Below are 14,194 nucleotides of genomic sequence, written 5' to 3'. Positions count from 1 at the left end.
TAAGAATTAGACTATAGGCAGGACAAAGGTGGGCAGCTTGTTGAAGGTGAACCACTGCATAAGTGAATGCAAGCTATTTTGGGCCACAGAATCAGCAGGAAAGAGCCTGACTTTGTAGTCTAGGGGGAAAAACCCCTTCTTAGAGAGGAGGGGCCTTGGATGGGGCTCCAAGGGCACTCTTTAAACTACTTGCAAATGTATTTTTGTGATCCTGTTTATATACAGATGGTTTGATGCAGTGTTTCAATAAAGCGTCTTGATAGTCTGTTTCCACTTAAAGTAGCTTTTTTTTTTTTTTTTTCTTTGCAAAGGTGGACTTAGTGATTACTCATTAAATGGAAAATAGCATCTTAAGCATTTTGAGGTGAGCGGGTACCCAGCATTCTTCATTCTCTCTTGAAAAGCAGCTATTTCAGGGATGAGATATTTCTATGCTCCAAAACTGGCATGTTCCCCAAAAGATAAAATTGGGAGGCAAATAGAATATAGTGTTCTCTAAGTTTTTATCGTATTAGGTCAGAAAAATAAACTTGGCATAAATCATTAGGTTAATTGATGAAAGCTATTAAGGTAGGAGTGTTTGAAAAAGCGTACTTAAATAGACATAACTGCAAACTAGGTTGAATTCAGTTCCCTGTGGCCTGCCAGTCAGTTGTGTTTACAGGCTTGTTTTCCTGCAAGCAGCGCCTTTTTAAGTTTCTAGCTGGCCAACAGTGCCACCCAGGGGTATGAGTTTACATCAGCTTTTTTTTTCTAGTCTGCATCAGTCCTCACTTACAAATTGCATTGTTTTGGTTTGGTTTTTACATGGTCCGAAGTGGTCAGCTCCACCGTTCTTGTCAGTTAAAGTTGTAATGTAGTCATCATCTCTTGACTGTCCTTCTTCTGCCTTCTGAAATCCAAGACTTTAAAGCTTATTCCCATATAATGTTGCTAAGATATGGTATATACAGTCTTGAGTGAATATAATGTTGCTAAGATATGGTATGTACAGTCTCGAGTGAACATTCTCATCCATACCCTTCTTTCACACCTCTTGACTTATATCTGTCAAGACCAGGAAGTAGAAAAATCTCGTTTCATTCACTTTCATGGCAAACACAGCTCTAAGAGAATTTTATTTGCGTGTTGGCTGTGACCATGCATTTCTGTTTCTGTCTGTTGCATCTCTCTTCACTTTATCAGATTAGCTATGAAGAATCTTGAAAGTCACAGGAGCATAATCTTCACTTTACTTACTTAAGATGGGAGAAATAAGTCTTGCCTCCACTCTGACAACAAAATTCTCATGGCTATTCAGGAAACTTTCAAACATAGTTTTGTGCCCCTTTTTTTTCTTTGTTTGTGTCACGTAACAAAGACATAATAAGTTCTTTATCAAACTTAGCAAGGCCTTTACTCTACTTCCTGCCATTTTTTTTCCTGTATGATAGATTAGACTTATGTGCTGGAGTTGCTGCCTCTTACGTTGGCTAACATTTACTCTTGTGTGCTTTCTGTACCCATGTTCCCCTTGCTGTCTACCTTTTGAAACTTAAACTCTGAGGAATCTTCTGGTGTTGGTTGCCTAGTAAAATAGAGCTCTGGCCCATGCCCAGCGTTTTCAAAAGTTAACATGAAGTTGTTGGTAGCTGAACTCTCATATTTAATTGTGGAATGTGAGTTACTAGTCTTAGGCTCCAGATTTAGGAGCATTTTCATGTCTTTCTAAAGTCCTTGTATGTTGATACTTCATAATAAATACGCCAGTCTTTCCTACCACTTCTTGGGGGTTGAAGAAGGTTTTGTTTGGATGTTTGTTTGCCAACCCCCTTCCCCCGAGTGCTGTTCCCTGATATGAAAGAGCATGTTCTTTCGTATTATTTGTCTAGTTGGGAATCTATTGATCCGATTTAAACTGTTAAGAATTCTGCACACAAAAAAGTTAAGTGGCAAAAAACAAGGAGACGTTTCTAACGTCTATGCTTCAACTACCTGCAACTGTCTAATCTTCAGCGGCAGCTTGGTTAGTTATCTAATGACAATGACCTTGCTTTTCAGTTAAACTTGTGGGTTTGATAGTAAGTATTACTAATATGTGTCTAGAATGAGAATGTACAATTTTTTAAAATGTTAATAATGAGTATAAGATGTGATTTGGGTTTAGAAATGATGTAAAATTTTCCTGAGACATAAGGAAAAAATGAACATAAATAATGCTCTAATGATGACGTTCCAAGGAAAGTCAGTTTTAAAGTATATGCTGGACATATACAGTAATGTAAGCCAGGTCATCAGCTAGTTTGTCAACTGTAGGAATAATCCAGGTAGGTGTGTGTATTGTATTAGAAATGACAGTAATATTTTCTTGTTTTGGTAAGTTAAGTGCGTAGGTGGGATTACAGCCTTTGATATATTTTCCTGAAGGAAAGGAAAAACAAAAGACTAGCTGGCCTCCAAAGTAACTATATGCTTGTGTTTTTGTTTTTTTTTTTTTTTTTTTTTTTTTTTTTTTGGCTTAGGGAAACAAATGCGGTGTAAAGCTGATGAATTAGGAAAAGAGTAAAATTGTCACATCCCAGGATCTTGTTACTGTCCAAGATGATCATAGAAGAACAGCAGATCAGTCATAAAGGCATTAACTTCCATTTCAAGTTGCACAGATTATGAATACATTCCAAGCACTGGAACTGTCCACAGGGTTATACTTTACAAAGTACCTTAACAGAGCCTTTCCATCTGGAATTATAATTTGAATAATAATTTCTTCAAGCAATATTTCAAGCAGAGGTTTTTGTCCGCAAAAGTGCAAACAACTCTGTTGTAATTCACTGGTCCCCTGTGGGAAAAGATGCTTAAATATTGTAAGGAGAACATGTAAGACTGTAGAATTTCTGTGCTCTGTGAATTGTCATGGCAGTAGCCTACAGCGTAGCTGTCAGAGGACAGTTTAAAAGAATTCCCTGTAATAGTGAGATACAGTATCATCCGCATTCTGTGCTTGTACATACAGGGTGGCTTTTGTTACTAGTATTCTGATACCTACTTGCTATAGCTTTGAGTAACGTGCTGCTGCCTGGGAATCTGAGCACTGCGATGTTAGCAATCCGGTATGCAAAGAGTAATATGAGTACTTAGAGTACTTCAAAATTGACTTCACTGTCATTTTTCTTTTATGCTTTCTACTGACTCCTGTCCCTGTGTTCTTTTTTATTCTCCTACTTGCTCACCTGCAGTTGCTAAACCCCTTTTGCTCTTTCATCAAGTGTTAAATGGTCTGTTTGTGTTCCTCACCCAAGTTCATTGTCATAGATTTTCCTTTTGCCTGCTTCCAGGCTATTTGTTACCTAGTGTAGAGTACTGTTGTTACAGTATCTGAGATGTGTGCATGTTCCTTCAGCTGGAGATACCCCAAAAGTGAGAATTGAAAGAAACATGGCTTCATAAAGGCCTCATCAGATTAATTGTGACATTAATTGTACAATGAAGAAATATTGGGCCATGTTGAAGAAAAAAAGCTGTCCGTTAAATATGGAAGGAGAATGTTATCTGCAATTGGTTATTCTTATGTAAACCAAGTAAGAAATGGTGAGAACCATTTAAAAGAGAGTAACCTTTGATACCTGCAGAGCAATTTTTAGGGTTGAGATTGAGTACCTCTGTTCTTCCAAAACATCCGCAGTCACACTTCTTCGTGTATTGTCTCTTCAGAAGTCTTTTCTGCTTGGGTCCTCTTTTCTGAAGGTTTCCTACCTTCTCCTCAGTTTGTGGGTCCCATGCCAAAGTGAGCACTATGTTAAATGCTATGTTCACTAGGTTTGACATCTAGTTTATAAAAGAGAGAATGTGTAATCAGAAAACGTATTATGGGGATGTTTTTTTTTATTATTTCTTTGCAGTGAGGATCTCAGGCGTTGGTTTCTTCAACAAGAAATGGATCTCTTGCGATATCGCTTCAATGAACTGTCTGATAATTTAAAGCAGAAATTCCTGGAACACGTTAACTTATCTTTTGAAGCTGTAAGTATGTTACTTTCTGGATTTGTGTTATATAGCGTATGCCTGATGTTTTTTAAAATTCTCATTAAGATAGTTTCAGTACTTCTGTTTAAAAAATAAAGAGTGCCCTTGTGGCTTTAAAAAACAACCACACAGAACTTCTGAACTTGGAGAATAGTCATGCCACAGAAATGAGGACTAAGTGATACAGTTTTGTGCTGCAAGAAGAGAAGTTGTCTGCTTCAGTCAACCAACACTTAACTGAAAAATGTGTAATTACAAAAGCAGCTTAACAAGCAACGTCATTCTAGTTCCTTACCAACTTATGAAAAACCTTAAAAACACCAAATATGTGTAGACAAACTGTTGCTTTTGAGATACTTTAGGGATATTACAAAAGGGTTCCTGCTATAAACTACTTCATTTGTCTGAGTGGATTAAAGAAAAATGTCTATTGCAGTTTCTGCATTAATGTTTTCAGTAAAATTTTGAATTGCAGCTGTGAACTATTTTGTTAGAAAGCTCCAGCTTTGCCTGTAGCTCTCAGAGTAAACTTAAATTAGTAAAAATTAATGTATGATTATCACTCTAATGAAAAAACTTTCTCTTAAAATACTGCTTAATTAAAAGAACTTAAATATTCTAAAATATGTGGCTGACTTAAGCATTGTATGTTGCCGGATTGAAAGATCTGGCACCTGTGCATGCTGATGATGAAAGATGACTTGTGCAGTGTTAAGAATGAATTTGTCTAGCTAAACAGTAACACATGGGCTTTTCTGGGTCTTTGAGAGACTATTAGAAATGTCATTCTTTGGTTCAACAGACCTTTCAGTAAATGGTGTGTTTGTGGAGCTGTATTTCCGCTGCTTATTCCCCAGTCTCATATTGTTCTGTCACAGTTTCAGCATTCAGGCTTGTGAGAATAAATGAATGTTTACAGGTTGCTGTAAATAGCTGGAAGTATAGCTTGGTTCTGTGCTATTGAATGTGCCTTCAATATGTCAAAATGATTAAGAAGGTATTGCTTTCTTATGCCTATTGAGGCAACAAAGCATCATTTCATTGAAAATCTACTTCCCTGCTTCTGCTGGTTTTCCCCCTTCCAGTTCTGGTGGGAATTTAAGCAAAACCGATCCCTCCTTGCACTATCATGTATAAAATATTTGAATATTACTAAGGAATTCCATACATACCTGAAATGGTTCTAAACTTTGTGGTGCTATGTAGGGCTCACTAAAGAATAACGCCACTGTAAAAGCAGTATTCTTTTTCTAAGCGTTGTATTTGTAAAGGGCTTTAAAAGGGAAATGAAGATGAACTGTGCTATTCATACTTCTCTATTAGAAGTTACACATGCCTTACTGTGCATAAAACAAGATGGAAATCAAAGTTTGTGTTCTGCCTGTTAGAAAAGGGAATGGTGTCCAGGAAAAGGAAGTAAGTTCTGATATTACAATCCAGTTTCTGTATTGGTAAACCAATAGGAATTCTCCTATTGGACTTTAGTTGCTTAAGATACCCTAAGAAAGTTAGTTAAATTTCTTTAAGGAGAAGACAGGCACCTTGCATTTTCTAGATAATGGTTCTGCATTTCAGAATTGCAGTCTGAGATAGGTCAGAGCTGCTGAATGTAGTCTGGCGCAGCTATGTCTCCAGTTAACAATTCTAAGAACCATTGTAAGAAGCAATTCTTAGTATTTAATAAAAGAACCGGTCAACTTTTCTTGTGGAGAGGAGTAATAAGTGGCTCGTCTTGTACAGTTTTGTCACAGTTGTCTTCATTTACAGCAACAAAGTGAAGCTGAACACTGAGAATTCAATAGCTGTTACTTCTCTCCTTTTCATGTTTGCTTACATGCATGGGAGAGTGAGATGTGTATTCTTACAATTTTTTGCAGAGGTTTTGCAGACTAATTCCTGAGGTTTTGTGAGTTATGGATTGAGAATTATTGCTTTATAGAATCAAGAAGTCTTCAGTCCCACTCAGGGGTAATATTTAAGCAGCTGTTAAGATCTTCTTTGAAGACTGTAGCGCCAAAGATCTTATTTAGCAACTTTTTGGAAAGACTGAAGTTGATAACAACTAGAAGAAAAAATATCAGACTCTCTGAATTTTTTATGTGACAGTCAGCTGCGAAGAATTTGAAATGATAGTAGTTCTGATCTCATGATTAAAGAGAATTTTAATCAAAGAACAAGAACTTCGTGAAGATAGAAATGGAAATGAAACTTAATGAAAATGAATGTTTTCACTTTCATAATAAGATTTCTTATGTCCTGTGACTGACATTTATATTGCTAATGGAGCAAAATACATGGGAAGGAGTTTGTTAAAATAAGTAAATATTTATTCTGGGGAGCTGCACCTGATTCTAAAGATTCCCTTTACTTGTAAAGAGGAGGCTATAAACTGTTCAAAGTATTCAGATTAAAGATGATGACTTCAGTATAATGAATTTGCATTTGAATATGCATAGGATTATGGTCATTCAGAATTTTTACAATATTTGTGAAAATAAGCTTCTGTACATTTAGTATAAATTATGGAAATTTGAAGCTTAGGTAAATTCTCCCTTGAAATGGTTTTACAAAGCAGTCACTGCATTGAGTTAGTCCATCTTTAGTATTTCTGTGAGAAGCCTCTGGAATCTGAGCTTTCTGAAAAAAAATGAAATTTTGCTTTGAGTTTATATTTGAATTTTATTTTAATCACTTGTAGGAAATAGCTTTGGCCAATTTGTTTTCTGGCAAGTGTGGAAGATGCCTGGACTGGTGCTGCTCAGCCTGCTGGCACATTGGTTGGATGCTCAAAATTCTACACTGCTCTGAAATATTAGTGTTTATATTATCCCACCAATTTATGCCAGCACAGGCAAGAGGTAGAACATGGGGTATGGAATGAGATATCAAGAAAGGTAAAGGGTAGAAGAAAAGCAGGAATAATAGTGGGGAAGTGGGAATGATGGACCTCATTCTCACTCTGGTTTTTTTTTTTTTTTTTTTTTGGTGGTGATGAGCTGATAATTGTAACTGTACTGTAGTGTGAAATGACAGTCTCAGCTGGTTCCTTTGTTGCAACTTCTGTACATTTTTAATTATTTACACTTTTATTTTAAACTCCGGTGTAGATGTTCGACTGTTATTGAGACTGAGACCCTACTGGAGCCTTTGACAACTGATATTCTTCCAGTTACTTGTAAATGGTAGAGCGGAAAAAAGTTCTGTAAATGGCAGTGGTGCTTTCCTTTTCTTTAAGCGTGGATATGTTAGGTTAGGTAAGAAGAGGATGTCAGGTCACTGGTGGCAAGGGCTGCAGTTGTGCCCAAGAATAGAGACGGATGAGGATTATTTGGGATTTTACTCTTTTTACTTCTTAGTTTGAAAAACTCAATAGTCTAAACTTGTGAGAAGATGTATTCAACATCTCCGAAAATAAATTGCTTCAGCTTTTGATTTTTCGCCGCAGTTTGGGTCATGAATGAAACTATTTGCTTTATTCCTTTTGGTTAAAGCATTCTGTGTAGTGGAATGAGAGTTGGGCTCTTAATCAGAATACAAAGCCACAACTTTTTTTGGCAAAAGAAAGTGTTTTAATGAAGTGCTGTTTTGCTTGCAAATAGTAAAAAAAAAAATACAGGCTAGTGTACTTTGTGCTATCTGGGAGTAGCTGGCTTAATTAGTTCATTTCCATCATTTATTTTCTGATCAGTCATTTATTTTCTAATGCAATACCAACAGCTTTAAACAAAACATCTTTGTTTTGTGCTCTTCAGACACTTTGAAATTTTTTAGATGTATCTTGTCTGTTCTTTTTGGTATCTTTTGAAAAATTGAAACAGATTAAATTTTGAAGATGATTTCTATCTAACAAAATCATTTATACACCTTTCATGAATAGCTTCCCCTTCAAAATTATTGTATTGAGAACTTAATTCAGAATTTACCCCGTGTTTCTTCAGGAAATAAGTTGTAGTTGAACCATGGTGTCAAAAGTGATGTTTACAATATAGCCTCCTTTCCAGTAAATAGAGAGGCACTGAAGGAGTTTAACTTTTGAACTTTACCTTTGACAGTAGTTAGAACTTTTGGGAGCAAATAGAAATTATTTTGTATACACACACATTCACTCACTCTATGATACATTATTTGATAGAAGTCTCTTCCATGTGTTTTCCTGAGAGTGGTTAGGCTTGGCTTGGGAGCAGCATTTGTTACATGACACTTTTACAGGAACAACTTTTAGGAAATAATGTTTTGATAAAATATTATTATAGGTCTTTACTAGCTCATTTAAATTGTAGTTTTCTTAGAGCAGTGTCATCTAACTGATAGCCAGTTGTGGAGTATTTCTCTTGATGTTACCTGTTCCCTGGGAAAATGGCAATTTGAATAGCATTTGCTTCATGTTAGTTAAGATCCTGCTGTCTTGCAAAAAGGATCTAGTTGTTCAGCTTAGAGCATTGCACTTAAAAAAAAACATTTGCTAAACTTTCTATTCAGTAATTCTGCAGTTCTCCTGTTCAGTAAAGCTTATTTTTATCCTTTTTTGACACTTTAATTGCTGGACCTCATTCTGTAATCTTACCTGTCTTGACTTTTTCTGTAATGCTTCATAGATGGCTTGCTGTCAAGTGTACAGCAAATTCTGGAGAACTGCTTAAGGAGAAGAGACTGGAAGACTGTTTAATGCATGTCTTATTCTTGGACAGAAATACTCTTGCCTCAAAACTAAGCTTACTTTTTTTTTAAAAAAAAAAAAAAAACCACATGGATCCATGACTCACTCCTTTTTCACCTGGTCATATAAGTTAATGTTATTTTAGTGTTATGTGGTTTGTCAGCCTTTGAATATGTTCAGATGTGAGAGTTTCCTGCTTTTGATGTTCCCTTGTCCTGAAAGGAGTGCTATATTGCCTTTCTTGACACTTTAATATGGGACATTCAATATGAGAAGAAGATTCGGCTGCGTAATTGTCTCTTTCTTTTTAGTGAACAAGAAATACTTACTGATCTGTTCCCTGTTTCCAGAGCTTGCTTATTTTTAATCTATACTTTAAGAGTATTTGCCCCTGATATGTTGAATGGTTTTCTACCACAATAACAGGAGAATCCTGGAATGGTTCTGAAGGTACTTCAGAATGTTTTCAGTCTATTCTGTACTTTAAAAAAAAAAAAAAAAAAAAAAAAAAAAGAAAAATGGTTTTCAAGGGACAGAGCTGTCATCATACAGATAAATACCGAAGCTTTTTATGTATGGCATGTAATTTTCAGCTCTCAAGGCACATTAAATAGTCTATGTGCAAAGTCAGTCACATAGGGAGCACAGGAAATCCTTAAGCAGCACTCAAGAGAAGTAAATGCTGACATTTAAGGTGACAGAGCCCATCAAAGAGAATATGCAAACACAGGTGTGCAGTTGAGATTTACATTCATTTAGGAGATTAAAGCATTAAAATCTTAACTATAAATGAGTAATTACAGCAATGATGCCTGACAGTTTCTGGCAGTAAAAGCCACTAATATAGATTTTTAAGATATTGAAGGGAAATACAGTGAGTATTTTAAATATTATAGTAATTGAAGAAAAATATTTTAATCTCAAAGTAAGTTCTTCAGTATATGAAGGAATTATATAAAGTAAGTAGTTTTACAGGTAAGTGACACTTGGGCTTTAACTAGAAAGTAGTTTTTCTTTCTTGCCACAAGCTGTGGGCATCTGCTGTTTTCCTTTGTTTAAGTTAGGAGTGCCTGATTTTATTTCTGCCAGATTGTGATACAAGACCTGTTTGGAGTCAGCTGACGTTATGCCCAAGCCCCATTTTGTCATGTAACTTTATCAGTGAGGTTGGTGGTCTGTGTGGTTTTCTACATGCCCTGCTATGTACGCACCCCCTCATTCGTCCCCCTGTTCCTACCCCAACCTTTTAACTTGTACTTTTCCCTCTTTTCTTGTAGCTGGTTATGCATGCCCTTATCAGAAGCCCTTGAGAAATGACCATACTTAACGCTTTTTTGTTACAATAGTGCTTTCAGACCTTCATAGTTAGACATAAATCCTAGTTTATCAATTTGATGTTCTGATAGCCTTTTTGACATAATCATAATATTTATGGCAACTGCCACAAGTTGTTATTGAAAAGCTTTCAATGCATCTATAAGTTTGAGGAAAACTGCAAGATATCTGGGTCATTGGTGTTCCTAGAAATTCCCGAATTAAGGTGTTGAGCTTCCTATTGTTCATGTAGTTGGTCTTACAGGACCTAACACTGGGGAAGTAATTAATCATGATGATGATGATAACCTGAAGCCATAAAAATGGAGTAAATTTATTCTTTCCTTCACTCTGTGTGCTGCTTGTCTTTTTCTTGCCCTTCAAGGCTGTGTCTATGTGTGTCATATTGCACAGTAACTCCTAGATCTTAGGCTGGATTTTTGCATGCTTCTGAAATATAAATAGGCACCTCTAATATAGTCTGCTTCTTTCAGCAGTTGTTTTAAGATATTTTGGAAAAGTGATGAAAGTATTCTCTTTAGAGTTTTATATACACTTTTTTTTTTGTTCTAATACATGCCACCTTGTGCTTTATAGCATTAAAGGAGAAATTGGGTCAAAAGTTACCTAGTCATACTGGTACCTTAGCTTTGCTCAATAGTTAGAAGTGGAGTCCCCTGGATTGGCAACTAACGTGCCAGTTACTGTAAATTAGTATTTGGAGTAATGTTTCCTTAAAAGGAAACTCTACTAGCAGAAGTCTAAATTATCTTTCTTTTCATTCCTTGTGAATTTAACTTATGTGTTAATGTCTGTAATTATTAACACTTACGTCTTTCCACGAATTTTACTTTTTCCTCGGCTGTTGCTCAGTCCTTCTGTTCCCTAAAATGACAATGAACAGAACTTTCCCCTTCGTTGCCTTTTCATAAAACTTTTCATATAGGAACTGTCACTTGTCTAATTCATTTTTAGACAACTGCCACATATTCTAGGGCCTTTAACTTCTAATTCCTGGAGTAAGTCTGCCATAAGCACTTTGCTATTCTCTCCTCTTTCTCAAATGAGTCTAGTCCTCCTTCTCCTATCACAGAGTAACCCTCTGTACCTTATCCATGTGAGCATCTTGCATTCCTACTTCCTGCATACAAACCTCAGCAGAAGCAATGCCTAATTTTGCTCTTAAATTCTGGGAGATTCTTCCACACTGTAGTCTGCTTCAGTGAAACTGATAATGCGCTTAAGCTGTTCATAGTCCTTTTTTTGACAGGATTTAAATTTTGAAGAAAATTTAACAATTCACTGTCCATCTTCAAGTAATGAGCTCTCCTGCCAATATCGTATTCAGTACTTCATCGCTAAATGAACTGTACATAGCAATTATAATGCGTGCTTTTTCTTTGTCCTAACTTCAACTTCAGGTCCTTCTGGTGTTTTTCAGCTACAGCTTTTTCTTCTTCTTCTGAAACTACTTTCAGTAGACTTTCAGTCATGCTTCTTTTCTCTCATTGTGTATGGCTGTGGATATTTTGATTATTTTTTTTTTTAACTTACCCATTCTATTTCTGTGGTGAGGGCAATAGGATTCAGTTCTTCAAATTTTCTTCTTTTTCATGGACGTGTGGTATCACCGTCACTGTGGTCTCAACCCTTACCTCATAGTTAAAAATACTTTTTTGCTCCTAGCTCTTTGCTTTCGATTAGTTTTGTCTTTCCCACTTTCTCTTTTGGATGCTCTCCTAGCTTATGTTCAGTGTAGCAAAGCTGTACTTTTCTTTAGGACACCATTTACTTCTTGGCAATGTCAGAAGTATCTCCTTTGAAGCCCTCAATCTGAGTTTCAGCCTTTTGTCTGCTTTGCCTTGCATAATTTTAACTAAGACCTACCACTTTTTCTTAGACAACAAATGAAAGATCTTTCCTTTCAGCATCTGCAGCTGGAGGTCTGTGTAGGTCAGTGATACATCTTGTATTGATTTGGAAGAGACGGTGAACTTCTGGTTCCTTTCCACTTGCTTCTTGTGAAAACTTGCCACGAAACTTGTTCATCTTAACCAGTCAGGCTTTGTCTCTCTCTGGGGGCTGTTTAAGGATCTCTCTTCTGTTCATGTGGACCAAAATGTTCTGTGGTTGCTCTCAAAACGCTATGTATTTCTTCTCTTTTTGTCTTTGACTCTTTCGGTAGCACTTTGAAGATGACAGTTGTTTCATTTGTCTTGTGCATGAAAACTTCACAGCTTTGCCTGCAAAGTTCCCAGCACCTGTTCTCACAGTGGTGGTCATCATTCTGCTGCTTTACTTTCCTTATAACTTTTTTCCACCCTAATGTCAAACCTAAATCTACCTGCCCAGTAATGTAAGTCTGTGTCTTCTTGTTCTATTCACTAATTGAGAAAGGTGGGTTTTTTTTTTCCCCCTTCTTCTTTGTATTTGCCTTCTACATGTAAGATGACTCTAATTATCCTTTCTTTTTTTTTCTTTTAGCCTGCCTTTGTGTGTGGTAGTTTGTCATTTCTGTGGGTGTCCTTTGCCATTTTTTAATGGAGCAACATCTTTTTTTTAAGTGCAGTGTCAGCTGGTCAGAATATTCCAGCTGAAACATTACCAGTTCTAAGATGACATGGAGATTAAATTCATGTATTCTTTACATCCCATTCCGCCCCCACCCCCCGCCCCCCCCAACTTAATTTTTGAGTTAAATTCTTCCATGCGTGGCTTTTCCAGTTGGTTTTGCACCCAGGTTGTAGAAGATTCAGTAGAACCGTTTGGTCATTTGTTCATGAAAGTGTCTTATGAGAGTAACTTTAAGGGCTTTTGAGGCAATATGACACCTGCTTTTTCCCCTGTCCCTGAGGCCTGTTGCACTGTCACAAAGGCAGCAAGACTGGCTTAACGCAATTTGTTTTTTGACAGATCCATGTGGGCTCTTACTTGTCTCTGTTTTTTCCTAAGTACTGTCAGATGCTTTGATTTGTTGCTGTACCTTTCCAGGAATTTAACTTGGTGTACTGGAATGTGGAGTGGAATAGAATGTAAAGTTTTATTCTAAATTTATTTTTCAGTAATGTTCGGTCATCATCTTGACTGTTCTGATTTCCTGTGACCCTTCCTTCATCTTATCTCAGACTGTTCATTCCTTGAAATAGACATATTGCCTCTTTGTTGCTTCCATGAGAAATTAAAATTAATAGTTATTATCATATCTTTATCTTGTGGTATAAGGATGATGTATAATTGAATTTAGATTCCCTGCAATGCTACTGTTCTGTGTTATCTTTCTGCAGTGTGCAGAAGAAATGAACTTCAAAGTATAGCATATTTCTTCTTGAATACATCTTTCTGTGTTGCTGTTTCCTCTCCACAGAGCATGAAAGATCGTTTAAATTATCTTAGAACTTCTTCACCTCTGAAAAGCCTCTTGAAATCTAAAAAATATTATGACTTTTTTTATAACTTGTAGGTTAGATGCCTTATTTTTGGGTAACTGCCAGTTGTTGCAAAATTAACCATCTCAATTTTTTTTAATGCTGTGGTAAAGCACATTGCTTTAATAAAATGTTTTGGATCATAGTAACGGGGAAAGAACAGCAGATGGGAATAGACAGTTGGGGGAGCTAATGCTCTGTAGTGCATCTGCCAGCATTTGAGAGGAAAGAATAAGAACTGCAGAATAAAAGGAAAGAGCAAAATGCATTAGTGGAGTTAATTTTTTTTTTTTCCACAGTAGCTCTTCTTTGATGTTGCGGTTGAAGTACTTTTTTAGCAGCTTTAAGCAGTAGAAATTAAACTTCTTTAATTTCCATTTTTATGATCAGAGCACTCCTGTGAGAGACTTTCTGATACCACTGTTATGCTTTCTTCAAAAGCATTTACCTCAGTAGTGGGGCAGTTGCATAAATATTTGTAGTTTAGCTTCTTGACAAATTGTTTTATGACGGCCTTTATTGGGCATGGAAGATCCTAAAGTCAGATTTAGATTAATGAGAATGCGACTCGTTTGTGTCCTTAATGAGTACAGATATAGGTGAAAGAAAATACTCAATAACTTGTCTAGCCACTAAAAGGCCGTGACTGTAATTATCCATTTTGGTACCAGGTGTATAAACCAAAATGTTCTTCTGATTGGGTTTATGGCTTTGCGTTTCAGAAACATCAAATAATATTTCTTCCTTTCCCAAAAAAGGATGGGGAAAAACGCTTCAAAGTGGAAACTGTCTAGAG

At 36.4% G+C, this 14,194-nt stretch overlaps 1 protein-coding gene across 1 annotated transcript in view; it reads left to right on the top strand.

The window, feature by feature from the left end:
* Window positions 1-14,194, top strand: part of PRIM2 (DNA primase subunit 2) — a 121,502-nt gene that overhangs the window by 3,674 nt on the left and 103,634 nt on the right. Inside the window, exon 4 of the mRNA XM_075707733.1 lies at window positions 3,879-3,999. Within this exon, the coding sequence (XP_075563848.1) occupies window positions 3,879-3,999 (121 nt within the window). The remainder of the gene's footprint in view (window positions 1-3,878; window positions 4,000-14,194) is intronic.

This window comes from Pelecanus crispus, chromosome 3 (genome assembly GCF_030463565.1).
Source record: "Pelecanus crispus isolate bPelCri1 chromosome 3, bPelCri1.pri, whole genome shotgun sequence".
In the NCBI taxonomy this organism is placed as follows: Eukaryota; Metazoa; Chordata; class Aves; order Pelecaniformes; family Pelecanidae; genus Pelecanus; species Pelecanus crispus.
The sequence above is the reverse complement of the archived record's forward strand: the minus strand, read 5'-3'. Positions and strand labels throughout refer to the sequence as shown.